The 27,533-nt window shown below is 38.7% G+C and overlaps 3 protein-coding genes across 3 annotated transcripts; 2 read left to right on the forward strand and 1 right to left on the reverse strand.

The window, feature by feature from the left end:
• Positions 1–207: 207 nt before the first annotated feature.
• Positions 208–6,529, reverse strand: LOC137710635 (uncharacterized). Its single transcript, XM_068449710.2, has 13 exons — positions 6,129–6,529; positions 5,917–6,025; positions 5,694–5,726; positions 5,176–5,300; positions 4,847–4,981; positions 3,740–3,816; positions 3,285–3,547; positions 2,410–2,466; positions 2,138–2,306; positions 1,956–2,013; positions 1,787–1,872; positions 1,639–1,695; positions 208–902 (listed from the first exon to the last, which is right to left on the reverse strand). Exons 1-13 carry the CDS (start codon positions 6,301–6,303, stop codon positions 807–809), a joined length of 1,440 nt encoding a protein of 479 aa, XP_068305811.2. The 5' UTR covers positions 6,304–6,529; the 3' UTR covers positions 208–806.
• A 9,683-nt stretch (positions 6,530–16,212) lies between these two features.
• On the forward strand, positions 16,213–21,224 carry LOC137710821 (plant UBX domain-containing protein 8). Its single transcript, XM_068449957.2, has 11 exons — positions 16,213–16,528; positions 17,536–17,606; positions 17,712–18,300; positions 18,399–18,479; positions 18,553–18,668; positions 18,745–18,952; positions 19,069–19,257; positions 19,336–19,467; positions 20,356–20,499; positions 20,582–20,638; positions 20,808–21,224. The coding sequence occupies exons 1-11, from the start codon at positions 16,445–16,447 to the stop codon at positions 20,913–20,915; spliced, it is 1,779 nt and encodes a 592-aa protein (XP_068306058.2). The 5' UTR covers positions 16,213–16,444; the 3' UTR covers positions 20,916–21,224.
• A 2,619-nt stretch (positions 21,225–23,843) lies between these two features.
• On the forward strand, positions 23,844–27,150 carry LOC137711550 (scarecrow-like protein 28). Its single transcript, XM_068450800.2, has one exon. The coding sequence runs from the start codon at positions 24,708–24,710 to the stop codon at positions 26,742–26,744; it is 2,037 nt and encodes a 678-aa protein (XP_068306901.2). The 5' UTR covers positions 23,844–24,707; the 3' UTR covers positions 26,745–27,150.
• Positions 27,151–27,533: the final 383 nt, after the last annotated feature.

Genomic DNA, 27,533 nt, shown 5'->3' on the forward strand with positions numbered 1-27,533 from the left:
GTTGTGATGTACCATAGGCACCATTCATATATGTTTTTGAGAAGAATAAGGGCAACATTCTTATACGACCTCTGGACAATCTACATGGGGAGATTCACACGTTACAAGCATCCAATACCTAGTTGTTGGAAATCAAGACACCATTTTTCAAAACCTGTCTACATTTTAACAAAAAGCAGAACTGAAATCTGAACCTGGACAAGAAAATGAACCGAGCAACCTTTTTCATAAGATGTCTAGAATGAACAGAGTGAGATAAACGACGTTGTTAACTAAAACAGACCGTAATGTATGAACGACGGTACAATTCATTCTACAATGTAATTCAAGTGATAAAAATGTTAGCAACAACTTCCATCTGCAATGCAGAGACAGTGTGGCCTTTGCAGTGAGAATACATATAGAAGAACCTTGTTCAGAAAGTGAACACGTTGTACAAACGACGGCATGACTCGATTACCACCATAACCAATTTTGTACAAATGAAACAATGATTTGAAGACAATACCGAAGGTTGTCTTAAAAGAAGAGAAAAAGAAAAGAACGTGTGAAATATTGTATCACGTAGTAGGTTTTGAAACCCCCACGGTTAACTAAAAGTGAAAGAAGGTTTTGAAACTCTACATAGATGCTGATGAAAACGTGTTCAAAAACTAGTAATGGCCTTCTAACCCGTTGTAAACACAGCCTTGTACTGTTGCACGCAATCCGTTAAACGAAGAGCCACTGTTGTTAAATCCCTTCTGCTGCAAGGAATTTACTAAGAAGATGAACCATCAGAGACAAACTTCATTTGTAGCAAGTGATTAAGATTTGTCAACATGAATCTTTGTGTTCGATAGCTTTCTTAGCTTCCTGTCATGATTGAGCATTGCACTTACACTCTCAATCACCAAAACAATCTGCATGGTCCAAAGCACAAATTAGTAGAGAGGGATAAGCCAAAATATTCCATAAAATTAACAGATCAATCAAAATTGCAAATCTGCCTTTGGGTTTATCAAGTATTTTACAGCCTACATAGCTTCACAGCGTCACCTATTAATAGGTTTTCCATAATCAGCTGATCTAAAGCGGTAACATTAAGTAATTTTAAGTTACTGCATTTAGATTGACAATTTTGAAAGCGTGAACTGGAATCAAATAATAAGGAAAATTTTGTTTAATGTGTCAAATACAATTATCAACTTTCAATATATACAGGAGCAATATACAGAAGTTTTTAATATCATTTAGATCTGTTATACAGAAGTATTTTACTCATACTAAATAAACAATCGTTTTAGAACTAAGTAGGATATAGGACCTGGGAAACGAAATGATCATGCTTTCAAGACTTATTTTACTTATACAGAAGTATTTTACTTATACAGAAGTATTAATACTTAACACTAAAGTGGTCATTTTGCATGGTATTCAAGCTGATACGAAATGATCATGCTTTCAAGACTTATTCATTCAAGTGTGGAAGTATGTAGTGATGACTTCCTCTCATGGTTTATTTCACAGAAATCTAGCTATGAATCATCTATACAATAACCGAAGGTACATTTTTTTCTGCCATAGAAACTCTTATATGAATCATCTGATGCTCTACAGTATTAATGGACAAAGAATAATTGATGAGAGTTTACAAACCTGCAAACAAGCATAAGTAATTGCAGTAGCGAAGTAGAAATTTGCATTGCCAGTGCCCTGCAAGTTTGAAAAAAATTCCTTATTCATAAGAAACATTTGTATTTTATGCCAACATTCAGAACAAGTGCAACTATAGAGAGAGCCATACCCTCCATATCCATAGGTTGTGCATAACAGGGCTAAGGAGGGAAACGCCAACATAAACGCTAAAGAGGCAGAACGAGAATCGCATTTCTGCATATCATAAAATATAAGGTTTATTATCTCAAGCCATGTCACATGCATAAAGGGAACAAAAAGTGAACCTACTGACTTGCCTGACAGTTCATTAACAAACCAGCCCAACAAACCAATGTACAGAGCTGAATCCCCAACCTAAGCAAAATTTCAAGAATAAAATATCAGGTCCCCCATCACACAATAAGAAGCACAGGCATCGACACTTTAGCTTCAGTACCAGTGTAAAGTAGGAGACTTCTAAAGCACACGGGGAACTTACAGAAGGATAAGATTTAAGCATTGAGGAGATGGTGATGTAGACAAAAGCAAGAAAGCACGGACGATGCTTCAGCCGTATAGCCAATGGAAATATCATAAAGAGAATATTCATATGGAAAACGATGAGGAAGAAATTTCTGAAAAAATCGAAGACCTCTGCAAAGAAATACCTACATCAAAATATTACATGATGGATCAGATTCATGCCACACCCCAAAAATAAATTTAACCACACCAAAAATCCACTTGCAAAATAGGTAAATTGGGACTCACCATAAGACACCTATATTTGGAGACAAATCTTGCACAGTGAGAATGAAACCATGCATTCTGCAAAACCCGCCACAAAGTTTAGGAACAATTTAGACTAGTGATTTTATTGACTAGTGTTTAACAATAAAATAAAATGTCTAAGAGCAACCCATGTATGGCATTTATGAGGCAAAAAGCAAATGCTCATATCATTAAACGCAAGCATAAAAGTCCAACCGCATATGATATTAGTCAGTTAATCATGTTCTGAACTAACTCACACAATACGGATCGCACAACAAAAGGATTTACTTCCATTACAACTATTTCATATGGTGGCTTTTGGGCATAAGAGATAAGATCATAAGGCTTTCCTTGGGACATAATTGGATAAAATCATTATGCAGTTCTTAAAGGAAGAACCTTTTAGTAGCATCAGTCTTCACTTTTCATTTTCCTTTTCTTTTGTTGGTGGGTCGGGAGGGCAGGGGGATGGAGACTACGCCAGGACATCCTGTGCAGAACTCTAGTCTATATGCAGCTGTGCTTCCCTTCATATACTAATTTGACCAAGATTTTCCAGGAAAATTGGAATAGCTTTAAAAACTTTGATATATTTAGTTTGTTTTCTTGTAAATTAATTTTCATATGCAATTCTACTGACTCAATGTTTACATATCCTGAGTTTTACATGTGGATTGGATGACCTTTACGAACTGTAAAGTAGCTTTTTATTTTCAGTTGACTCCTTAATCAAACTCATTAAGGACTTGGATCAGTCATAATGTTCATATGATTAGTCCATTCTCTTCAACAGTTTTTTTTTTTTCAAATCATATTTTGCACAAACAAATAGAAAATTTGAACAGAAGGAGATGCATATGTGCTGTTGATACCTTTCAAACATCTCCCAGAGACTACCATACTGTTTAGCAGATACGCCACAGAGAAATAACACATAGGCTGACCACACAATAGCCCACAATAAGAAAAGCATGACAGGACTCCAAGAGAAAACATGGGGCAGCTCTGATTGATTAATAACTTTCTCCTGTTGTTGACAACTATCAATTGACGTGTCTTCTTCAGCTTTACCATATCTCCTCTGTAGCAACAGTTTCCTCGGAGTATCTGGACCATATCCTAATAAAAGAATCATCTGGCAAAAAAAGGAATATTAGTTACTACTACGCATGAGTGGGCAAGAAACACACAAAACATGCCTGAGAATTATATTCTTATATTTTTTTTTTTTTTAATATTTCAATAAGAAACATAACTTCATTAATGGATTGGAAGATAACTTCTTAATTTCATCAAGCACAATAAGTCAATGAAAAAAGGGGCATACTGGAATTATGAGAATCATAGGATAAAGAGACAGATGTGTTGCCATGACCCATCCAAAAGCAGCCAAGGGAACCAGTCCTGCAGTACATCGAAAGAAGAATAATAGGAAAATTCAATTAGGAGTTTCAAGGATTTTAAAAGAGTTTACAAATCCATATGTATTCAATCAAGATTTTAAATGACTCCATGGAAGTCCATGGGTATTCAATCAAGACTTTAAAAGAGTTTATAAAACACCACAGAAATCCGAGTGTATTCATTCCGGATTTTAAAGTAGTTCAATTAGGATTTGATTTTAAAGTATTTTAAAAGATGAAGGACTTTAATGGATTTGGAGGGATTTTATTAGTGTTTTTTAGGCTTTAGGAAATCAGGCCTCTCCCCCTAAGATTTCTAATGATTTCACTCAAAATTCAGTCTGTGGAACTCCGTTAAACTCCACGAATTTATAACTCTTTTAAAATCCCTTAAACTCCTAATTGAAAATTAAAAAGAATACTTTCCTTGACCGACATACCTTCACCCATTCCACAATCAAATTCTAATATCTTGCCTTAAAGCATACTTTAGAGAAAAATATGTCAAATGCAATTAAAAATAATACTTTCCTTGAGAAAGTTTCAGAATTTGGAATCAGAAAATTATTCAATTATGAAATAGATGTGCTAATGTCATATGACTGGAATTGCATGCTATCGTTACCACTTAAGTCCACAAATCCAGTCATCAAGTGATACTGCTTCACTTAGAATTATAGTAAAATCTTAAAGAACCAAACTCATTATGTCCAATAAAGTTGTTTCCTGTAATAAGATTATAATTTGTCTGTAACTAACTTCATGTCACAACTCACAACAATATAAGGGCGGCTACTTGTATGGGTAATACCTCACATGAATGCCTATATAGTCTCAAACTATAAATAAGAAATCTTGTAACCAAAGTTGAGAATGTATTAGATTATTATTTTGAATAAATAATAATTCTCCTGAACAAAATGACAAACAGAAATTGAAAGAAATATACTGAAGAGTCTTAAATATAAAACAAAATAATTTACAAAAAGCCAATAGAAACATTCGAGTCAGAAGGATTATCGTTTGCTTACTTTTGCATGCTCCAAACAGGGCCAGTATGATGGCAAAATTTTCAATTGGAGATGTTGACAAACCCACACATGCAACTATTGTCAAAGGATTCCATAGGTACACAAGAGCAGCAATATCTCCAGAAGGGAGGACCTCTGAAAACAACAAATATAAGCAATGCATCAGCTTGTGAACGGCACTGGGGTAGGCATAACAATTTTAGATTTCGTTCAGGGAATTCATACAAGAAAAACATGACTATTCCAATTAGGAGTTACGATAAGTATACAACAGCAGCAACAAAGCCCTTTCCCACTAAGTGGGGTTGGCTATTAAATAATAAGCTTACCACTGCTTTCTGATATCGTATCAAGATCTAGTGACTTCAAACTCTGCCGGTATGCAACCTGAAGAGTCTGACCAGCAGCACGAATAAGCATGGCATTCAATATATCTGCAACCACAAAAACCAAACTGTATCCCAAAATGTGTTGATATCAACTGTCTGACTAGATATTCCGAATAAGTCGAACAACGAAAGAAAACTACGGAACTCTAAATTATACGTGTAATGTGCCACGTTTATATGACATAAAGATGAATTTGTTGTCACAATTGAGCCTGTGAACGTGTTTTCGGTTTGGTAAGTTCTCAACTAAAATCAAATAAAGTACAAGGAAAAAAAATCCGACAAATCATATTATACTGCTAGCAAATTCCCAATATTGAGTAGAATGCACTATCATGGAGAATTATAACGGGTTGTCATGCTGCGACATAGACTTTCCAAATATCATGTAGCACATGAATTCGTATAATGGGCAGCACAGAGAGGGAACTACGGAAAAGATACAAGATAATTCTTACCTACAGAGAAGATGATTGGGTTGCCCTTCAATTCTGCAGCACCAATCAAAATATCCAACAAATTACCAACTGATAAACAAAAAGAAAAAAATCCACCACCAAAATTTCACATTTACTTAATTGGGATTCAATGAAACCAAACATGACCCAATACAAATCACAGAGAGTAATGCCAATGGGAACAGAATTTGGAAAAGGGAAAAGGCTTTCGCTGAAACGGTACCGTTTGACGGTGAGTGGCCCGAGAAGTGAGAGTAACAAAGGAGATCCATGGTACATAGATCCTGCATATGGAGACATTGACGATTGCTTCAACCAGTAACCCTCAGCCACTGCAAAAAAAAAAATTACCAAATTAAAGCAAATTAGAAGATAGGTGAAAGCTTAGGTTTTTGAGAAGCTAGAGAGATAGAAAGAGAGAGAGGGCGTGTGTACGGCGGCGGAGGCTGGTGAGAGGAGTGGAGACTTCGGGGCGGGAGGAGAGGTTGAGATTTTTGGGGAAGTAGATGAGGACGAGCCTGAATAAAACTGACGCCGCCAGCCATGTCCAGAAGCTTCCGTGCTTCTGCTTCTTCCTCTTCGTGCTCTGCTCCTCCGTCTTCGCCTCCATTTTTCTTACAGCTTTGCTGTGTTTTTTGGGAGCGAGGTCACTGGGGGAGAGAGACGGAGACGACTCGGACGAGTTTGAAAGGTATAGAACGGCAGCGTTTCACTGTATCAGATTGTTTGATTGCCGAGTGAGGACTGAGGGGTGATGAGTATGGGATTTGGATCCTCTCCGGATCCCCTCCCTGGAATTCCGGGGATTAAGGCACAATGATCGTTCATCAAAGATCGTACGGTTACAATTAAATGTTTTTTATATTTTTAAAAGTAAAGCAATCTCGTTTTTTGTAAAAAGCATTTAATTATGGCAGCACGATCTTTGATGAATGCTCCTTGTTTCTTAATCCCTGTGATCCCCAGGGAGGGGATCCGGAGAGGATCCAAATCCATGAGTATGGGAGTCTTTTCCCTATTCTTTTTGTGTGTTATTTATCAATTTTTCTCAAATTGTACCTAGCTCTGATAGTGGCACAGAAAATAAATAGTTAAGATTGTAAATAGAAGATCATGTGCTAATAAAGTATTCGGAAGATAGGCCATATTGTAAAAAAATTAGGATTTAAACCCTTGTAATGAAGTTTGTTTCGACATATGCCCAAAACCGAAACTTATGTTGTTCCTCGTTAGTAGTTTGCATGTGAGTCTCACATGTAAGACTAAGATGGTCATTTTATTCCTTCCATAGGCTCTCTTTTATTTAGAAGCAAATCAACTGGGTTTGGGACGATGAAATGATGAAATCACTAGAGATGGGAGTGATGAAATGGAGAGCAACTATTGAAGGGATGAAATGGTGACAGGTGCTTCTCACGCAGATGGTGGTTCTCACGGATGGGTTGCTTCTGCACATAATGTAACGGAGGTAGTCAAAATTGCACATTCACCTTTCTACTTTTATGATGTGTTTTTACTCCGCTTTTATTGAGAATTAGTAGTCAATTTTAGTGAGATAGTTGTTTCAATCTGGATAATGAATGATGTCGTTCTCCTATTCGGTTTGTTATTTGATGTTGTAGGACAGATATGGATTTTTGGGAAATGTTCTTTATTCAGAATGAAGTCCACAAAATAAAGAGGAATAAGTTCAAATATGTTTTTTTTTTTTTAAAGCAATTGCAATTTGAATACATTTTTGTCGAAATTGAGTTGTGGATGAGATGTAAGATTTAGTGAACAACAAAAAATTTGTATGATGAATTTTAGTCACATTTTTCACATAATTGTTTGCAAAATCCATATTGATGATAGTATGTTCGCCTTTGGACGATCGATGCAGTACTGGTGCATTTCCATTCTTATGTTTTCCAAGTTGAAGGCACTTGTGAAAAGGTCAGGTTCTTTATTACGATGACCTGCCCCATCATTTTCGTTTCATCCTTTCCATAGTTGCTTTTAAATGGAGAGCAACTATGGAATGGATGAAATGACCATCTTAGCCTCACACATAATGTTCACGTGCAGGCTATTAATGGAGGAATAACATAAGTTTTGGTTTTGGGCATTGTGGGACCATGATTTTTGTACGGCTGAAGTAAGGCTAATTTGAATATAGTTACCTCAGAAGTTCAGTCATGGACTTACCGGCTCTGAGCGGAGCTAGATCTGACAAAGGAGCAGTGCTACCATCACCCTATCCCGGGGTAATAGGTGTTAACAACATTGAGAAAGAATCAAAGAACATTAAAGAATTGAGAAAGATTGAAGAACTAGATAGAGAAATGAAACTTCTGTATATTTGAGGAAAAATGACAACTAATTACATTTGTAAGTTGAAGTACATTATATATTGAACAATAACCACAAAGTAACTAATTAACCAACCAACAACTCATTTAACCACTTAACAAACATTATAACAACTTAGGGTGATGTGGCATTAGTTACACAATAACCAATGATCAAGAGACATTTGTCTTCATCCCCCTTCAATCTCAGCTAAGGTACCAAGCCTGAGATTGCAACAATGTAAGTGAACTGTTGAGCCTGAGATTGCTTCAGACTTTCATTCTTTAAAGGCTGATGTGTAATCTTTTTCGAGCATCCTTGATAGGAATGTGAAAGAGTGTGAGACTTTATCTGACCGAAGGTTATCACTAAGCTGGCCTCTTGCTTGGATTTGTTTAACAAGTGTCTGATAAATCAATATTGTCACATCCCGGTCCGGGTCCCCACCGCATCCTGGGTTCGACTCCACTGTAGCACAATATTGTCCGCTTTAGGCCCCAACCACACCCTCACGGTTTTGTTTCTAGGAACTCACACAAGAACTTCCCAGTGGGTCACCCATCCTGGGATTGCTCTTACGTGAACTCGCTTAACTTCGGAGTTCTTACGGAACCCGAAGATAATGAGCTCCCAAAAGGCTTTGTGCTAGGTAGAGATGAAAATATACATATAAGGCTTACATGATCCATTCCCCTAGGCGATGTGGGATGTTACAATCCACCCACCTTAAGAGCCTGACATCCTCGTTGACATACTTCTGACCAGGGATTGGCTATGATACCAAATTGTCATATCCCGGCCTGAGGCCCCTACTATATCTCGGTCTCGACTCCACCGTAACACAATATTGTCCGCTTTGGGCCCCAACCAAGCCCTCACGGTTTTGTTTCTAGGAACTCAGGAGAGAACTTTCCAGTGGGTCACCCATCCTAGGATTGCTCTCGCGCGAACTCACTTAACTTTGGAGTTCCTATGGAACCCGAAGTCAATGCTCCCAAAAGGCCTCATGCTAGGTAAGGATGAGAATATACATATAAGGCTTACAAGATCCACTCCCTTGGGCAATGTGTGATGTTACAAATACCCACCATAAAATGTGAAGAAAAAGTAGCAGTATAGGAGAGTATTTAACATGGTAAAATATTGGTCCATCTATAGAATGTTTGCTCTTGTCCAATGTCAAGATGACTCCATAGCTTGTACTCCAAAGGATCTAGAGTGGATAGTAAATGAGTTGCAGTATGATCCAAGGCAATACAAAAATAATAAATGTCAAACTAATAATCCTTTCAGCACCACCGTTTTTGGACATCTTCCCTACCTCCAGGAAGACATCACTAGCATCATGAAGATCTAATACAACTGAACCTATGACACACCCCGACCGAGATCAGGGCGTGCTGGCCATCACACGGAGGTGACGTAGCCATGTGCACGTGCGGAAGCTAATAAAATAGTAATATAAAAAGTACGAATAATTTAAAAACTAGCATACAAAGTATTAAAACAAGTGTTAGCGCAAGTGAGACACAAATTCAGAGCAAGTCTACAGCAGTCCAAAAGAAAAGATACGACAATAGTACACCCGAAGGTGACCCTACGCTGGTGAGTGCCTGTCAGAAAAGCCGGGAGAACCCTCTGGGAAACCACCGAAACTGCTAAGCAACTAGAACCTGGAGGGGTGCAAAACAAAAGCGTGAGTGGGCAAAAACAAATCTCATTGAAAACCATTTAGTAAAATACATTCTAACCCCTCGCCGTAAAACCTGTATACTTCCCAGAAAATAACATATATACGTATGTATAGGTATGCCAAACATGCTCAGGGATATGCCATGTCAAAATCTCATAATGGAATGCAAGTGCTCAGGTATAAATCATGATCATAACATAAAAAATCTGGCAGCTGCAGTCACCTAACGTGACCTGTACGGCTACATATAGAGCTCAAATCTCAAACTCAATAACTGAACCTACCCACGAGTCGGAACCACCTAAAGTGGTCTGTACGACAGGCCTGGGTGTAATACATATGTACGCTCTAGTGCTACGATCACGTGAAGGCTGTGCGAATAATCGCGGGTCACCTACGAGTCGGAACCACCTAATGTGGTCTGTACGACAGGACTGTACACCTAACTTGGATCCAAGCTGAGCGTGTGGTGCGGGAGGTGAACATCACGTGAAGGAATGTGCCCTACTCTGGGCGGGAGCACTAACACCGGGGGTGCAGGTTATGAGCTCTCTAAGCATCTCAAACTACTGCTGAAAGTAAATATAAACAACACTTACCTAGCACTTACCTGTGCGTCCACAACACCCAATATGCATATGTATATATACATGCAACTACTAACATAACCAACGATGCATGACTAACGATAATGTAATGCATGGCATAAACTAATAAACATTTATTCAATTTCTGGGAAAATATAGTATATAGGTATATACGGAAAACAAAAAGCCCACTCACTGGTAAGTGGAAGGGTCGTAGCCCCCCTGCCTCGAGTGCGCACGCTCGTCCTCAGGATACGTATCACCTATATGCGAAACAACTACAAAAACGTTAACTTTAAAGCACAAAACCAACTTCTCGTAATAACTTCTCATACATTGCTCAAATTGGACAATTGAATATACCAACGTGCTCTACACAACCTCAGGATCACAACCATATTTTTCGAAAAAAATTTCTCCGCCGCACGCGCCCCCACGCGCCGGCCAAGGCACGGCCACACGCGCCGGCCACGCGCAGCACGCTGACGGCGTCAACTGACGCCGTTAGGAATATTCCGTCAGTTTTGACAGATTCCGTTAACGGCATCAGGAATATTCCATCAAACTTGACGGAATATTCCGTCTCCTTCTCCGGCGAACCTCCGGCGAGGCTCCGGCGCCGTCGCCGGCGCCGGAAAACTGGGAAACCTGCAATCTACGTTTTCTCACTCATTTCTCCACCATTTTTCGTGATTCTTGAACCAAAATGAAGCCCTAGACTAGTAGAACACGTCCATACAAGTTTTAAGGGCTAAAAACTACAAGATCATACCTGTCTACACAAACCAAAACCAGCCAACTTCGAACCAGGCTATTCCGACGTCCAAATTTGTCCAACGAGTTACTCCGGGACTCTTGGGAACCTCACTAAGACATCTACGAGCTTCAAAATTCCAAAAACGTGCTAGATTAATGTTTGCATGAACAGTACACAAATCTGCCATTGTCGAATCGACGTGAAAACGACGGATTTCTTACCTGAAAATGGTACGATTGTGCTCCCACGAACTTCACGATCTCGACTGTGCTCTTAGTTCCCTCGATCTGTTGAGATTTGGTGTGGTTGTGTGTGTGTCCGTACAGTTTCAATGGAAAGGGAAGAAATGGGAGCACGGGAGAGAGAGAGCAGGGCGAGGGACAGAGAGACAGTGTGTGACAGGGTGTGTGTGTGTGGCCCAACACATGCCAACACCACACAAAACAACAAGTAAACGTAAAAGAACGAACTAGGGGTAAAATGGTCATTTCACGCATACGTCTTAATAATCTCGGGACGGGATGTCACAACCTAAGCATGCAAACGATTAGATAAATGAGCAGCAGCAACAATATAATTCAAGCATTTCTTAATGAGCTACTTTTCAGCTTTTTTCTCTGCAGTTTCTGGGAACACAAAATCTTTCTGCAAACCAAAACCCTTACAAACAAAATGTAGGAACCAATTCTCCAAGACTTGAAACAATTATGATGCACATATCCAAAAGCCATGACATCTTGTATTCCTCTGCCTCTAACCAGAGATTCCTCTGCCTCTAATCATAGTTTCACAAATAATAGCCTTCTATAAAGGAGTTGGAACATATCCATATGCCGGTATATCAACTTCTAACCGGAATTATCCTTCGTGGGATTTATCGTCAACAATCTCATTCAACATTGGCTTCGGCCTTTAATATTTACAACAAAAAATTAACAAAACTATAATATAGCATTGGCCTTAACTATAGTACCACATGATCGCCCTTTGTGGATTTTACCATAAACAACTTCTTTTAACAATGGCATCGGCCTTCACATTTTCAACAATAGAAAATTAACATCTATGTAGGATTACCTTTCGTGGGATTTACCGTAAAAGACTTCTTCAAATTTCATTGCTTTAAGAAACATAAAACTGGAGTTATAGTAGATACATGCGACAACTAAGCTTGTTAGACTTGATATTATAGGATGTGATGGAATAAAAATATTTCCATGAGCTCCTCAATATACTTCTTAAAAATCTTCCCAGACATCGTACTTCTCAATTTGGCACAAGTCAGCAGTAGTAATTGCAAGATTCAAGAAGCAATTAAGAATAAAGCAGTATTCAAGCAGAGAAACATGAGCAATTGGATATATAGACGACATCTCCAACTAACACAAATCACTAGTAGATACATCAAGTTATCAAGAATTAGGATTTTGGTGAATTAAGAGAAAGTTACCAAACTTAGGAGATGTCGAAGCAACCACTAGAGGATCATAACCACCAATTGGAGGAATTTTCCCATCTTGTTTCGCTACTTCCGAATGGATCGATTCCAAAATCAATTAGACGTCGTCTCTTACATCAGGTCTCTGGCAATCGATCGAGTCCATAACATTTATGATCTCACTCTCTTACTCCATTGAAATCTTCACAGCAAAATGAAAAGGCCAACAAAAAAAACCCAATTCTCTTAGGCATAGTGACAAACCCATGGCAGACAATTAACGAGTGTCACGAATTTCCATAAAATTTTGGCAACTCCATTAGACACAAAGAAACCCATAATCAAAAACCAAAGATATGAGCTTTTCACTCACATAATTGGACATCTCTTGAATTTCTTCAACATTGATAATAGATCAATTGAACCAAGAATTCATAAACGAATCATACAAAAACTCCAAATATATCACAGATGACTGAAAGAACCTTTCTTAAATCTCTAACTTGAGCAATCCATCAAATAGTTGATCTCGAACACATGGCATGTAAGATCGCTTATTCTAACACTAAATTTCATTGACGCATAAGATTGAACAGGTGATAGGCAAGAACTCACTAGCCAACTGCATTTAGATTACACCACAATTTCAAAAACCCATATACACCCAACAATCTCTACGCACGATCTAGAAGGAAAAATAACCTAGAAATTACAGAACGATGAAGAGAAAAAAAAATTGAGAATGATTGTAGAAGCACTAACAAACTTAATGGAAGAGAAATAAAACTAGAAGATGACAAAATCGAATGACAACGGAACCATTAGAATCCATGGCGTGAGCCTAATGGCTCTGATACCATTTAACTACTTTGAGAAAGAATCAAAGAACATTAAAGAATTGAGAAAGATTGAAGAACTAGAGAGAGAAACTTTAGAGAGAGAAATGAAACTTCTGTATATTTGAGGAAAAATGACAATTGATTACCTTTGTAAGTTGAAGTACATTATATACTGAACAATAACCACAAAGTAACTAATTAACCAACTAACAATTCATTTAACCACCTAACAAACATTTTAACAACTTAGGGTGATGTGGCATTGGTTACACAATAACCATGATCAAGAGACATCTGTCTTCAATAGGTGGAGTCCTGGCGACTCCACTAGATTACCATACTTGTTTCGCAAGACACACGATTTGATCCGGATATGGACATAATCAGATTCTTTAAGTCTTGGAGTTCTTACAATCTAGAAATTGGTGTGCGTTGCAAGTAATCATAAGTCCTAAGAGGATGCAATATCTATTTCTAGACATCATCTAGGATTCTTTCGGCTTAGAGTAAGGATTATATTCTAAAAAGGTCTCTCTCTCTCTCTCTCCACAGTATAAGTACACTCATCTAGGGTTTATCTCTGGTAATGTAATCTAAACATTTGAACTCTCATATCCACTACTTGAGTCTAAAACTATTCACTGACTTGACTGTTAGAGACCTTTGGTCGGCACACCCCAGGTCCTAGGCTTACTCACGGTTGTTTACTGTTTTGTAGGTAGCCGAGTTCGAGCACTTTCTCCACACATAACGGTGCGCGTATTTGGTTCCAACAATTGGTGCTTTCATTGAGTATTTAACTTTTATTCCTCTTGGCCAAATTATTCTACCAACTGACATGTCTGAAATCTCGATTAACGACGATGGCCTAGTGACCCTCCAAGACGACGTAAACCAAGGATATGACGGGGCCACCGTCATGGATTACATGTGGGAAGACGGCATGGAAATTTGTTCATCCCTAGAAAGCGTCCAGCGAAGCCCACTGATCATAGAATCCGCAAGACTCGCCAACATGTAAACGCACATTGAGGACCTAAAAGAAGCCGTTTCTTGCTTCAAAGAATTAGCAACCTAAAGGACAGAAGTAATCGATTTGACCTCCAAAGAACCACCTCAGCGCCCTGCCCCTGAGGAGTACTGTAAGAAGTCCAGAAGGCTTTAGGGTCTCCACCCTGTCCCATGCATAGGAAAAGGAGCATTCTCTAGAGTAAATTGCATATATAGTGAGCAAGAATATTTGGGGAACTCCTGAAAAGGAAGAACAGTGGCTTGCAAGAAACCAAGAATAGTGGCCTCCATCAACAAACCATTAACCATAGATTCCAACATCCCCATGTTCTGCGATCGAGATCTAGAAGATTTTTACTCGCCTCACGATGATGCCTCCATCATCAAAGTGCAAATCTCCAACACTCTAGTAAGTCGGGTCCTAGTCGACAACTTACATATTGGCTACCGAAATTTTAAAACACAGCTTGCAATGTTCTATACCAAACCAAAGAACCATCATTCTCCTTTAACTCTGTTTTGTTTTTGTCATGGTATGAACAACATAAACAAAGTTTGGAATCTCAATCATTCGAATATAAAATTTTAGAAACACAACAAACATATTAAGAAATTCAAAGTAGTACTGAGAACATATCAATGCGTAACTTTTTTTTATATATAATTTATATTTATTAAAATAAAATTATTAATTCACGTGAATGTACAATACTTGATGAGACAAGTACAAATTATAGTATGTTTATATGATATATGAACACCAAATCTTCTCAAATAAATAGAGTTTTAGTACAATTGGATGTAGTGTTTTATCTATTTGTTTTGACAAATGATGTGATAATTATATTAAATATATGTAAATTACGAGAATAGGGCTTTAAACTTAGTGTTAAGAGTAAAGTACACTCCTCTAGCCAACTTCACCTGCAATATAACTTACAACCAAAGCTAAGTCTTTCACAAATAGCTGTAAGAGCCATGTTTTATAAGAATCATTGAGCTAAAATTTTTTGACGTACCATATGAGTTTGACTCAAAATTTCTAACCCACTGATTACGAGCTTTTGAGATTTCAAATCTTCTTCTCATTGTCTTTTTTCTTTTCCAAAAGAAGTGAGCCTAATGCCTAGTATGCAAATTTACTATTAAACCCAAGTTGATGTGTCCTTTATAGCCTGCTTAGACAACAAGTTATCCGGGTGTGCTTGTGCGATGTGTCAAGTGTCAACAAGTTATCCGGGTGCACTTGTGCGATGTGTCTCCGATGCTTTTTGCCCTTCAAGACGGAGACGTGGGAGCCTAGAGAAGAACGGCCGAAAAGCACTTTCACCATTTAAACTTTTTTATTTTGCTATTTTATTTTTATTTTTATTTTTTAGTTTAAATACAACGACATATGCAAGAAATCAAACTAAGATACACATTGAACGAGTTAGAATAATTAAGACGAATCATACTACTTAAATCAACTTTTATAGTCGACTTCTATTATTTCTTTCTTCCATATTCTTAATGGTGGTTTGGTTACACCTACAATCGAAATGGAACCCGAAGTCTCAACAAGAATTCAATTAATTTAACCCCCATTATTTATAATTTTTTCGTAACCATTGTTGCTCACACGAATCGAACTTAGTATCTTTAATTTACAAGTAAAGCGAAATATTACTGAATCTTAATACTAAAGTTTTTGTCAATGTACTATGATTTAGTGTTATTCCTCTTCACTTATAAGTAAAAGATATCAGGTGTGATTCTCGCCAAAGGCGAAGTTGAATCATATTATTGTTAGCCCATTGTGAGGCTAAGCTCGCCCTCATTCCCCTAGCGTAGATAATATCGTTAATTCAAGATTATTTATTTATGTATTTATTTATTTTTAATCCCAAACAAACTGTATTCCAAACACGGCCTTAGTTCCCCCTCTACATACGTATATGTATACACACATAAACACAGAGAATACAGCCCATATTTTCCACACATAAATATCTCTTACTAATTTTACTACCAACCCTCCGGAACAAAATTCAGAAATCATAAAAACCAGCAAACACTGGGAATCGGAGCTCCAAAAATTGCTTGAAGTTCTTCCATGGCGAGGCCTAATCAAGAAGCAATCGAGACCTTTATCGACATCACGGGCGCTTCCGAAACCATCGCCGTGCAAAAGCTCAAGGTAACTCTTCAACTCCCAATTCAATTCTGAGCTTTAAATCCGAATCGCGGAATTAATTCTCGTTTTCTAGGGTAATGTTGCTATTAGGGTTTTTGTTGCATTGGGTTGTGAATTTTAATTGGGAATTTTGAGTTGGAGAGCATTTGGATTGATGCTTATTTAGAATATTTGAAATTTGGATGTGGACTATAGTTCGTTGAGATAAAGTGTGTATTAATTGGATTGTTATTTGATTGTATTATTCATCAGCTAACTACTCTTTGCTGAAGTTATTGAAAAATTATAGTTAAATGGTGGGCTCTTGATTATGGACATCTGAAGTAGAAACGGAGTTACTTGCGCTACTCGATTGCTCACGAAAGAAATTGAAGATTGTTTTTTATGGTTGTGAATGGACAGCGGGTAGAGGATAGATGGTTGTTTTAGCATAGTGAGATGACCATTGTACAGTTAAAGGATTATGCTTTTAGTTTTCTCTTTGATCAGTTAAATGCTAGAAATATGGGTATTAGAGGTGGTGAACGGTTGGTTAGACGTTGGATTATTTGAAGTTAGAGGGTTTGTGAATGTACTGGTACCTGCACAACTTTTTGGGTGTTGAATAGTTGGTTCAACTGTATCTGACTACAGCCATTGATAAGTTGGTACCGTGACTATAGATGCTGAATGTATCTGGTTGTATCTATGCTGCAACTGTTTTTTTCTTGGAGTTGGATGCCTCAATGCTTTGTGGTTAGAAAGAAAACTTACTTCAGCTCCATCTAATACAAGTTATACAACCTTCATATGAACTATGGTTGTTTCTTTCCCAATTACTATTACAAGCAAACTATTTAACTTATATTTGAGTAGGTTTATGTTTTAGTCTCTTGGATTTTTGAGGAAGCTCTTTCCTGTTTGACTTATTAGACAACTAAGTCGAAAATGAATAAAATAAATAAATTCTTTAGCATGTTGGCCTATTTATTATTTCTTATAGATCTTCTGTTGTATTTGCGTGCAATTAGGAGCATGGTGGCGATCTCAATGCAGCTGCGAATGCGTACTTTACTGAAGGAGATAGAAGCACATCGGTGAAGTATGCTTTCATTTTCTGTTGCTCATTATTAAATATTTAGTATGACATATCATCAACTATTGGACGTTGCCTCCAGCTCTAACATTTATGCCTTTTCACATCCAGTGTGCATGATACACCTGTTTCAGCTCAAGATGATTGTATGGATATCGATGATCTAGTTCCAGTTGGACCTCGGAGAGATCCTCTATCACTTCTATCTGCAACCGGTGATATGAATCCATTTTCTAGTCTTAATCCACACTTTGGTAGAACCATATTTGATAGTAGTACAGATTTTACAAACCGTACTCCATTTGTTACTCATCCAAGAGAGGTGAGGGAGATCCCCATTGAAGTCAAAGATGGCGATCAGCCATCTGGCCATTCTGGCCGTGATCCTATCATTGATGATGTCACTGGAACAGAGCAGGGATATGGCCCAGGTATCCCTGAGACTGTTATAATCGATGAGGAAGATGATGATGATATTCCAGCTGCCCCAACTGTTCAGGCTGGTCAAAGGAGTGGACCGCAAGATATGTCTTCAGGTGATGGATCTCATCACCCAAATTTTGGACTTAGTGCTCCTCGATTTGATGATTCGCAGGATTATAGCAATGATATTGAAGAAGAAATGATTCAAGCTGCAATTGAGGCTTCAAAACGCGAAGTTGAAGAAAACCAACCAAATCAACAGTTTGGTGCTTCAAGTGTATGTGCCATAGCCTACAGCTGTTGGGTTGGACCTTGTGTTCATGGTTTATATACTAAGTGATTGTCTTTGTATTGCTTCTCTTCTTGATGCCCCAGTTTGATGATAATGGGCCTCAGCAAAGGCCGCCTCAGCTAGAGGATCCTGAACTTGCACATGCAGTTTCATTGTCACTGAAGGTTTGCTTTCCTTTTTTGTTTTATTTTCCTTATTGGTATCCATATTATGTTTTTTAACATGAACTGAGTCCAGAAAGCAGAGCAAGAGAAAACATTGCGTGGCCAGGAGGAAAATGTTGGCCCATCAGAAACAGTACCTTCTAAGGAAGCTGAGGTGGAGCTGGGAAAGTTAGCAGCATTCAATGGAAGGTATATTTCTTGTGTTGCTATTTGCTATTGAAGTGTTATAACATTATATATGATGAGGGTGGTTTAAGTGTATTAGGTTGGAGGCAGGAAGCTCATCCATCCAAGAAGAAACTGAAGATGTGGAGGAGCAGCCTCTTGTCAGACATAGGTCCATGCGCATGTCTTCTGGGGATGTGGCGACTACAAAAGAAGTTGGAGCTGATGAGGATAACTCACCTTCAAGTCCTGGAGAGCAGGATATGGGTAGTCATCCTAGGCACAGTGAGAGCGTCTTCCCTTCTGAGGTATCTTCTTCTTTATGATATTATAATTTCTGATGAGTGTTTGAAATTGTTGTTAATTGATCACGTTGATAAATGTTTACACCAAGTAAAACTGGACCTTGTTTTTATAATTGAAGTGGGGAGGCATTTCTTCAGAGGAGCATGACGAAGCAGTGATGCTTGAGGCTGCAATGTTTGGTGGAATTCCTGAAGGGACCGGATATCGCCTTCCCTATGCTATGCGGCCTGACAGTTCGTATGTCTGGCCATCACCTCATCCTCCTTCACCCTCTCTTACAGCGCAGCGGTTGATACGTGAACAACAGGTTTAAATACTGGAAATAACGTCTGGAAGTTGGCCACCAAAAGTGGTTTGATTGGTTGTACTAACTTGATACATGCAGGACGATGAATATCTTGCATCACTTCAAGCTGACAGAGAAAAAGAATTGAAGGCTATTGAGGAAGCTGAAGCTCGTCGTGAAGAAGACAGACTAAAAGAGGAAGAATCGAGGAGGAAAATCGAGGAGGAGAAGGTACTTTATCTACATATGCACACATGCTTTTATTACTTTTAGATTATTTGATGTTGGTTATGTTACACTCTGTCCTTTTCTCCTCATATACCACTCTTGCAAAGATCGTTCATTGGCTTTTTTCCTTTTGAAGTACTCTAAACAGGACTTTTTTCTCTATTAATTTATTTTAATTTATTTAGTGAGTTTTCTAAAAAGTGGCTCTACTCCATATGCGCATCCCACCCTTTCACTTGAACATTTTTTCCCATCCTATTTTTCTTTTATTTTCAATTTTTCTCAAAATTTGAAAAGTTCACTGCCCTTTTTGTTATTTTCATTCTTCATTTTTTAAATTGAAAAAGATAAGAAGTGGGAATTTTAAAATGAATGAGTTTTTTTTAAATTTAGGATGGTAATGAATGGAGCCACTTCTCTATAAATAGTTGTAGGTGTTGTTTTGCCAATAAAATTACGAACTTTTTGACATTTGAGATGGAAAATGACTAGTAGTTTCTACTCCAATGAATTATATAGTATTCTGTATTTTTAAGCCAGCCGGAGTTAGGAACTAAAGTTTATTATGGAGACTGAATCAAGAACTTAATGGACAATAATTAGTTTACTTTTATGTAAAAGAAGACTACGAATTTAAGCATTTTGGAAATTCTGGTTTTCATCCAGGGATTTAGTGTCGGAGTTTTTTTTTGGTATGATTGACACTTTCTGCTCAGATGGCGTTACAATTCCCAAATGTGGTGGGCAATTAGTACTTTCATGTGAAAAATTTGCATTCACTGCGTATGTTTGTGTATACTGACACTGAGACATAATTGGACAACTCATTTTTTAGTGAGTTCTACTTTCAGAGTTGCTAATATCTTCATTCTCTATGAGCCTTCCTTGCAGGAATTGGAGAGGCAATTAGCAGCAAAAGAAGCTACTCTCCCTCAAGAACCAGCATCAGATGATGAGAATGCTGTAACCCTTCTGGTGCGAATGCCAGATGGCAGCCGCCACAGCCGTCGATTTCTCAGGACAGACAAGCTGCAGGTAATTGTTGTGAATGTACATGTCTTTAACTGAGTTAACTCTTTGCCCATCCTCCTTGCTAAACAAGAGTGACTGTTTGCAGTCTTTTTTCGACTTTATTGACATTGGCAGAAGGGTCAAACCCGGCTCTTACAGAGTGGTGAGTAAAGTTTACAATTTATTCAATACCCATTTAACTTTCAGTGATTCCATGTTGTCAATCTTTGCAAATTGTTATACTGATTTAATTGTTTTCATGGAGAAAATAGAACAAAACTGCGTACGAATGCTATGAATCCTAAACATCTTGAGGTGTTAATTGTAAACAGGTGAGGCCATTCCCCAGGCGTGCTTTTAGCGAAGGAGAAAGTGCATTGACGCTGAATGAACTTGGACTTACCAGCAAACAAGAGGCTTTGTTTTTGGAGTCGATATAGCAGCTGGCTCTAAAATGTAGAAAGGTAGAACACAGTTTTACTTTGTACGCATATATTGTTGAATGAAATCCTGGTTTTCAATTGGTTTTTGGGGGATGTTTGGATGAAATGCTTCATACATGGATTTGAGGACATGGGCAGAATCAAATTTAAATGCAGAATAATTAAGGTCATTTTATGTTTCCATCGGTACCACTATAGTTAAAGAGTTTCGGGGAATGTTTTCGATATCTGTGGTACTACATTGGATTGAACTTGAATCCTGTGCGTTCGGAATTTTCAAAGATGTGTTCTGATGTCGTTTTCTTATTACTACCGCTATTTTGCATGATTTTTCCTTGTGTTTGTTCATCTTGTGGCTTTAAGATGTGAAACGGCTACTGCTTATGGACACGATTTCCGACCATCCATCACTCAACATCGGCATTAGGTCGGATCAAACACTAGTTGGCTCCGTAAACGTAGAACGTACATTTTTGGTACTTGCAAATCAAAGATGTCAATAACTAATCAAAATATACAAAAAATTTATGTTGCGTCTGAGTATCCCAAGTTTTTTAACCATTGAGTCTTAGTCTTTTGTGTGTTAGGATCAAAGATCAAACAGTTAAAATGTTTGGAGTATCGGATACTTTGGAGAATCATAAAAATCATTTTAAACTCTTTTCTGCTACTCCGGAGCCCTATAGAATTTTTTTTTGAAAATTTTGAAAAGAAGAGTTTTTATGCACATGTAAAATCATAATTTGACAAGGAGAATGAATGCTTATATGCAAGATCCGGTTGGAACCTTTGGGTGTAGAGGCCGACCGATTGAACTTTATACTGTTAAGGCTTTGTGAGGAGAGCAACTTTCACAGTATGAGACGCCATAGGGGCATTATACTTGTGTCATCGAAGTTTCTCCCCTTGGTTCCTTTTTTTGTTCTCTTAAAAGGGGACGAGCTGATGGTTTTGTCATGGCAGTCCACCATTCCAAGAGCCGAGAAGATTCACAGATGCATTTTAGCCTTATCCTGACTATTATTGTGTGATTCACCAGCACCAATAATCGAACTCAGGACATACCGTGTGAAACATGGGCGTGGAATTCGAAGAACTGCTCTTTTATTTGGTTTGTTTTTATTCTTAACTCTGCATCCGAATACTCTAAAAAGCAGAAAGTAGAAAGTGAAAGGGGTAAACGGTAAAGTAATGGTGCTAAGAGACAGTACTTTTAGGTGTGGAGGAATATTATCATTTGTTTCCATTTCATCATCCCTCCTTCGCGGCAACTTCGTTTTGGTGATTCGTTTTTGGTGTTATCAATGATATACATTTTACAGCATCTCTAATACTTTAACAGTCCTTTTGCAGTTTCACTTTTTTCGTTTCAGATCAAGAGAGTTAGCAGAAATCATGACGTATTCGGTTAATTTCATCCAATTTGTAGCATTTGAGGATATTATTTTTTCAATATCAATCATGTGGCATGGTAAAAGCCAAACCAAACTGCCCCTCCTAGGCTTGTACCTTCTCTCTCCCCCATCCCACCATATTAGGTTTTGGAACATTACTCCTTTTATGTAAGAGCATCTTTATAAGTTGGTAGAAGACAATGGCGGAGCAATAAAATTGCCCTTTTTCTTTTTCATTTTAAACAATAATTGCATTTGTACAAATCCACCAGTTTGGGAGGAGGAAGGGTAAGGGCAATAACGATTATTATTCACAAATATATATATTTTAATTTTTAATGGTTTTTTTGTCTTATCCTCTACATGTCATTATCGTCGTAGATTTTTGCTAAGATTCTCGACCATTCATGTAGTGTCATGTGTCATTTTTCATTCGTAATACCTGATCCGAATTTTAGTAACATTATCGACCATTCATATAGTGTCATGTGTTATTATCTAATCTTATAATCTACTTATTTTTTTCCATAAAAACGCTTCAAACCTTTAGATCTCTTCACACCAAGCCTCCTCCATCCTCCCTACTCATCTTAATTCATAGATTTTTATAAAACAAGGTTGTAACGATGAATAATAAATTACCTTCAAATTCAGCATTCTTATGCTAGATGTACATATGCTGGACAATCTTTTTTTTTTTTGGTTATGCATAACTTAATAATGCACTCATCCAATACGTTGTTTGCAAGTGAGACAACACATGAAGTTAACTACATAATTAAGTATAAACTAGACATTCAAAAGAGAAAGCTAAAATCAATTGTATGTGGGCACATGATTGAGGGGTTTTTATTCCTCGATGATACATCAAATGACGTAGTATCAAGTGTGCCACATATTGGAAGTGAATTTGATCTAGAAAGAGAAGCTGGTCTTTGATGCATGTGAGCCCATTGTGGGTTTATTTAAGTCACTCACATTTATGAGTAGAAATCAATAGTACATGAACGAGCAAATGCCGATAACACTTCTTATGTTGGAAGAAACCTCGAGTTCGAACTCCCGTCTGTCGATATTCTGCCATGTGTTAATCAAAAACGAAAACAAAAAAAGTACAAAGTGGAAGGTACACATGGCAGAAGCTTGATCACCACGTGTCAAAAATCTGCCTGGTCAGAGGGCCCATGAAAGAAGTTAAGGAAGTTAAAGCATACGTAATTAAGTTAAGTGGAAATTAAGCAAAATCCAGAAAGCCCCAATGATGACTCTACCCGAACGGTCGAGTGCAGTGCAGGCAAGCACAGGCACGTGCGCCCCACGTGTATATTAGCAGACTCCACGCATCCCCTACCAAAAACAAAAAACAAAGAAAAAAAAACTAAACCCTATTTCCGTACACCAAACCCCCTCCCCCCAACGGTTATATTTCACCGACAACCCCCAACGGTCATATACCCCATCACTCTCTGCCGTCGGATCTCAATCCACGGCCCACAAATCCCAACTCCCCCCTCAGTCTTTTCCCAACACCGTTTTCACTCCTCCCTGCCCTCCCTTTTTTCACACAATTTACAAAATTGAATGAAAAATTCCATGATCGAGACAGTCGTGGAGATTGTCTATAGAGAGAGAGAGAGAGAGAGAGAGAGAGAGAGAATCAAAAGCCCTATTAGTATATTAGAACACAAGGGTTCTATGGTTTTTGGTTCTTTTGGGTAGAGAGAGAGAGGAGTTGCTTGGATCTTCATTTTTTCATGCATGCAAGCTTAAAGGGTTTCTGGGTTCTGCTTCTACTTCTGCTTCTGCTTCAGCCATGGTGGTGATCTCCATAGAGGATTCAAATGCTGGTCGGGGCCTGAAAATTTCTCAGAGTTTGATCATCCGCCACTCTGTTTTTTTCTCCATGGTGATGCAAAATCACACCTTTTCTTCTTCCCAATGAGCTTCCTCTGAACGTATCGGAATCCGATGATCTTGTTCTTCTTGTAGGAATTTATTAAAATTCTTTGATTCTTTTATTTGGGTTTGGGAATTTTTTTTTAGCATAATCTGTTCTTTGTTGCATAAACAAAATACATATAGGAAAAACAACACTTGTACACAAACACCATTTGATTGATTTACTCACTCATCGGATTCCTATTTGTTGATTTTTTCACACTCACTCACTCACTCACATAGTCTATCCCTCTAGATTTTCTCTTTTAATCTCACACATTCATTCAAACGTTCATACATTTTTCGAAAACCCGAAAAGAAGAAGAGATAGCTAGGGAGATCAAGAAAGAAATTGAAACAAAAAACATTGGGTGGGTGGATCTTTAGCTGCACAGAAGTTAACCAAAGATTTACAAAAAAGATATTGAAAAAAACAAAATTAGGAAGATCATAGAATATGTTGGCTGGTTGCTCTAGTTCCACATTGTTGTCACCAAGGCATAGACTGAGGAGTGAAGCAGCAGCCCAGTTACAAGCTTGCAGTTTCCAGCTACCATCAATGAGCACGCAGAGATTGGACTTACCATGCAGTTTTCCCCGCAAGGACACCTCAAGGTCGCAACCCATTAGGCCTGTGGGGCTTTCGGTTGAGAAATCGATCGATTCGAAGGCGGGGAGTTGTTCCCTGAAGCAGAGCATCCGGCTGCCTCCTCTGGCTACAACCGGTCCTGTGTCGGCAACGGCCGCGTTCGTGGAGGCTGGGAAGGAGAATCGTAATCACTTTTGGAGGGAGAAGAAGATAGGGAAGAGGTTCGCGGAGCCGGTGGATGATGATGAGTCTTGCAGAAACAGGGCAAAGAGGAAAAGGGGTTGTGGGGATAATGGCGGTGGTTTGGGTTTAGGCCAATTGGGTGGTGGGAATTTTTGGTTTCAGCCTGGTTTCCAACTCCCTCCGCGGACGACTCAGCTTCCGTTTTCTCTGACATGTTCAGGGGATGACGAGAGGGTTTGTTATGTTCCGGGGGAGGCGATTTCGCAGCCTCTGCCATTGTCAAACAGTCCTTGGTTGGACTCAATTGTTACTGAGATCACTGACTTAGGTAAGAAGGATGGAGGTGGGGAGGATAGCCGTGGACTGGTGAGGGAAGCGTCAGCGGCGTCGAGTACTTCATCAGAGAGCCAGAGCTTGGCATTGAGGGTAAATGAGAGTGCCTCGGAACACGAAGCGGGCAACGGGACTAGGAATCCTTATGTCCCATATGGAGGAGCAGGGGTTGTGGCAGAGGAGGAGGAGGATGATGATGATGAGAGTGAAGCAGAGCATATAGGGTTTGAGCTTGTTAGCTTGCTTACAGCTTGTGTGGAGGCAATTGGGTTGAAGAACATTGCAGCGATCAACCATTTTATAGCTAAGTTGGGGGAGCTTGCTTCGCCGAAAGGAAGTGCTATAAGTCGGCTTTCTGCTTATTACACTGAGGCATTATCTCTGAGAGTCACTAGGCTTTGGCCTCATGTGTTTCAGATCAACGCTCCTCGAGAGTTTGATCGAAGGGATGAGGACTCTGGGATTGCGGTAAGGCTTCTAAACCAGGTTAGCGCAATTCCAAAGTTTGTTCATTTCACTTCGAATGAGATACTACTGAGAGCTTTTGAAGGGAAGGACAGGGTTCACATCATAGATTTCGACATCAAGCAAGGGTTGCAGTGGCCTAGTTTGTTCCAGAGTTTGGCGTTGAGGACCAATCCTCCGAGCCATGTTAGGATCACGGGGATAGGGGAGTCGAAGCAAGAGCTCAACGAGACGGGAGATAGGCTTGCTGGATTTGCTGGGGCACTGAATCTGCCTTTCGAGTTTCACCCGGTTGTGGACAGGTTGGAGGATGTGAGGGTTTGGATGCTTCATGTCAAGGAGCATGAGAGTGTGGCTGTGAATTGTGTTTTCCAACTGCACAAAACACTCTATGACATGACAGGAGGAGCGCTGAGGGATTTCTTAGGACTCGTTCGAAGTACAAACCCGACAATAGTTCTTATGGCAGAGCAAGAGGCTGAGCACAATGAGGCTAGGCTGGAGACAAGAGTTTCCAACTCATTGAAGTACTACTCTGCCATATTTGACTTGATTGGTTCTAGCCTTCCCTTGGGGAGCCAGGCCAGGATCAAAGTAGAGGAAATGTTTGCGCGAGAGATTAGAAACATTGTTGCTTGTGAAGGAAGCGATAGGTTGGAGAGGCACGAGAGCTTTGAGAAGTGGAGAAAGTGGATGGAGCAAGGAGGGTTTCGATGCGCAGGGATAACGGAGAGGGAAATGCTTCAGAGCCAGTTTCTGTTAAAGATGTATGCCAGTGAGAGTTACGCCGTGAAGAAGCAAGAGCAAGACGGAGCAGCAGAGGCACTTACTCTAAGTTGGATGGATCAGCCTCTTTACACAGTCTCAGCATGGACAACAGTTGATGTAGCAGGCAGCTCGTCATCATTTTCGGAACCAAGTTAAATAGCCGCGGATTTTAGTTTCTTCTTCGTACACAATAGTCACTTTTGATTCCATTGTTGCATAGAGAAAAAAGGGATACATAATTCTTTGTAGGTAGGGGAAATCTGTCATTAGCGTTCAATTCATTCATTCTTTTGTTGCAGATAAATTGTCGGTCGGATAGTGTCAGAATCATTTGTTTTGTAAGAATTACAGCAGTTGTAGGTTGACATTCGATTTCAATTCTTCGCGGTCCATGTTGTCGTTAGTATTCAGAGTCAATTCAATTTCTGTTTATTCTTTGATTTTTTATGTAATGTTGAAATTCTTTATTAAATCAGTCAAGTAAAGTCAAGTCATATTATCTGTTTGATTGATCATTTGTTCTACTTTGTATTAATGGATCATTGAAATTTCCATTGTTACATATGATATGGCTCTTTTGCTCTCTCTCTCTCTCTCTCTCTCTCTCTCTGCATTGTTAGTCTGCAAATTCCATTGAGCAACAAGTAAGTAGCACATACTTAAGGAGTGAAGTGTCACGCATACAAAGAGTGATGAGTACAAAACAAAAAGCTAGAAAGCACCTTGTTTTGATGTGAAAATTTGGTAATAAGAATGGACAAGTGGCTCAATAAAACAATTGGATTGGGTTTTTCTTGCTTGAGCATGCATGGAGCTTTCACATCTGGTAGCGTAAATGTTTTCTTTGGTTTAAGTTTTAAGTCATCTTCAAATGTTACCATCAACATATTATTTGAGCACTTCACCCATTGATGGATGGCAAGAGCAAGGGCTTGAAAGATGCCT

The sequence above is a fragment of the Pyrus communis genome, chromosome 6, assembly GCF_041283825.1.
Source record: "Pyrus communis isolate YQ-2024b chromosome 6, ASM4128382v1, whole genome shotgun sequence".
Taxonomy (NCBI): Eukaryota; Viridiplantae; Streptophyta; class Magnoliopsida; order Rosales; family Rosaceae; genus Pyrus; species Pyrus communis.

Coding starts and splice junctions, on each gene's coding strand:
- LOC137710635 (XM_068449710.2), bottom strand. CDS start 6,303: ATGGAGGCGAAGACGGAGGAGCAGAGCACGAAGAGGAAGAAGCAGAAG. Junction 5,727..5,916: donor GGGCCACTCACCGTCAAACG/GTACCGTTTCAG, acceptor TTGGTGCTGCAG/AATTGAAGGGCAACCCAATC. Junction 3,548..3,739: donor CTATGATTCTCATAATTCCA/GTATGCCCCTTT, acceptor TTTTTTTGCCAG/ATGATTCTTTTATTAGGATA.
- LOC137710821 (XM_068449957.2), top strand. CDS start 16,445: ATGGCGAGGCCTAATCAAGAAGCAATCGAGACCTTTATCGACATCACG. Junction 16,529..17,535: donor TCGCCGTGCAAAAGCTCAAG/GTAACTCTTCAA, acceptor GCGTGCAATTAG/GAGCATGGTGGCGATCTCAA. Junction 20,500..20,581: donor TCAGGACAGACAAGCTGCAG/GTAATTGTTGTG, acceptor GACTGTTTGCAG/TCTTTTTTCGACTTTATTGA.
- LOC137711550 (XM_068450800.2), top strand. CDS start 24,708: ATGTTGGCTGGTTGCTCTAGTTCCACATTGTTGTCACCAAGGCATAGA.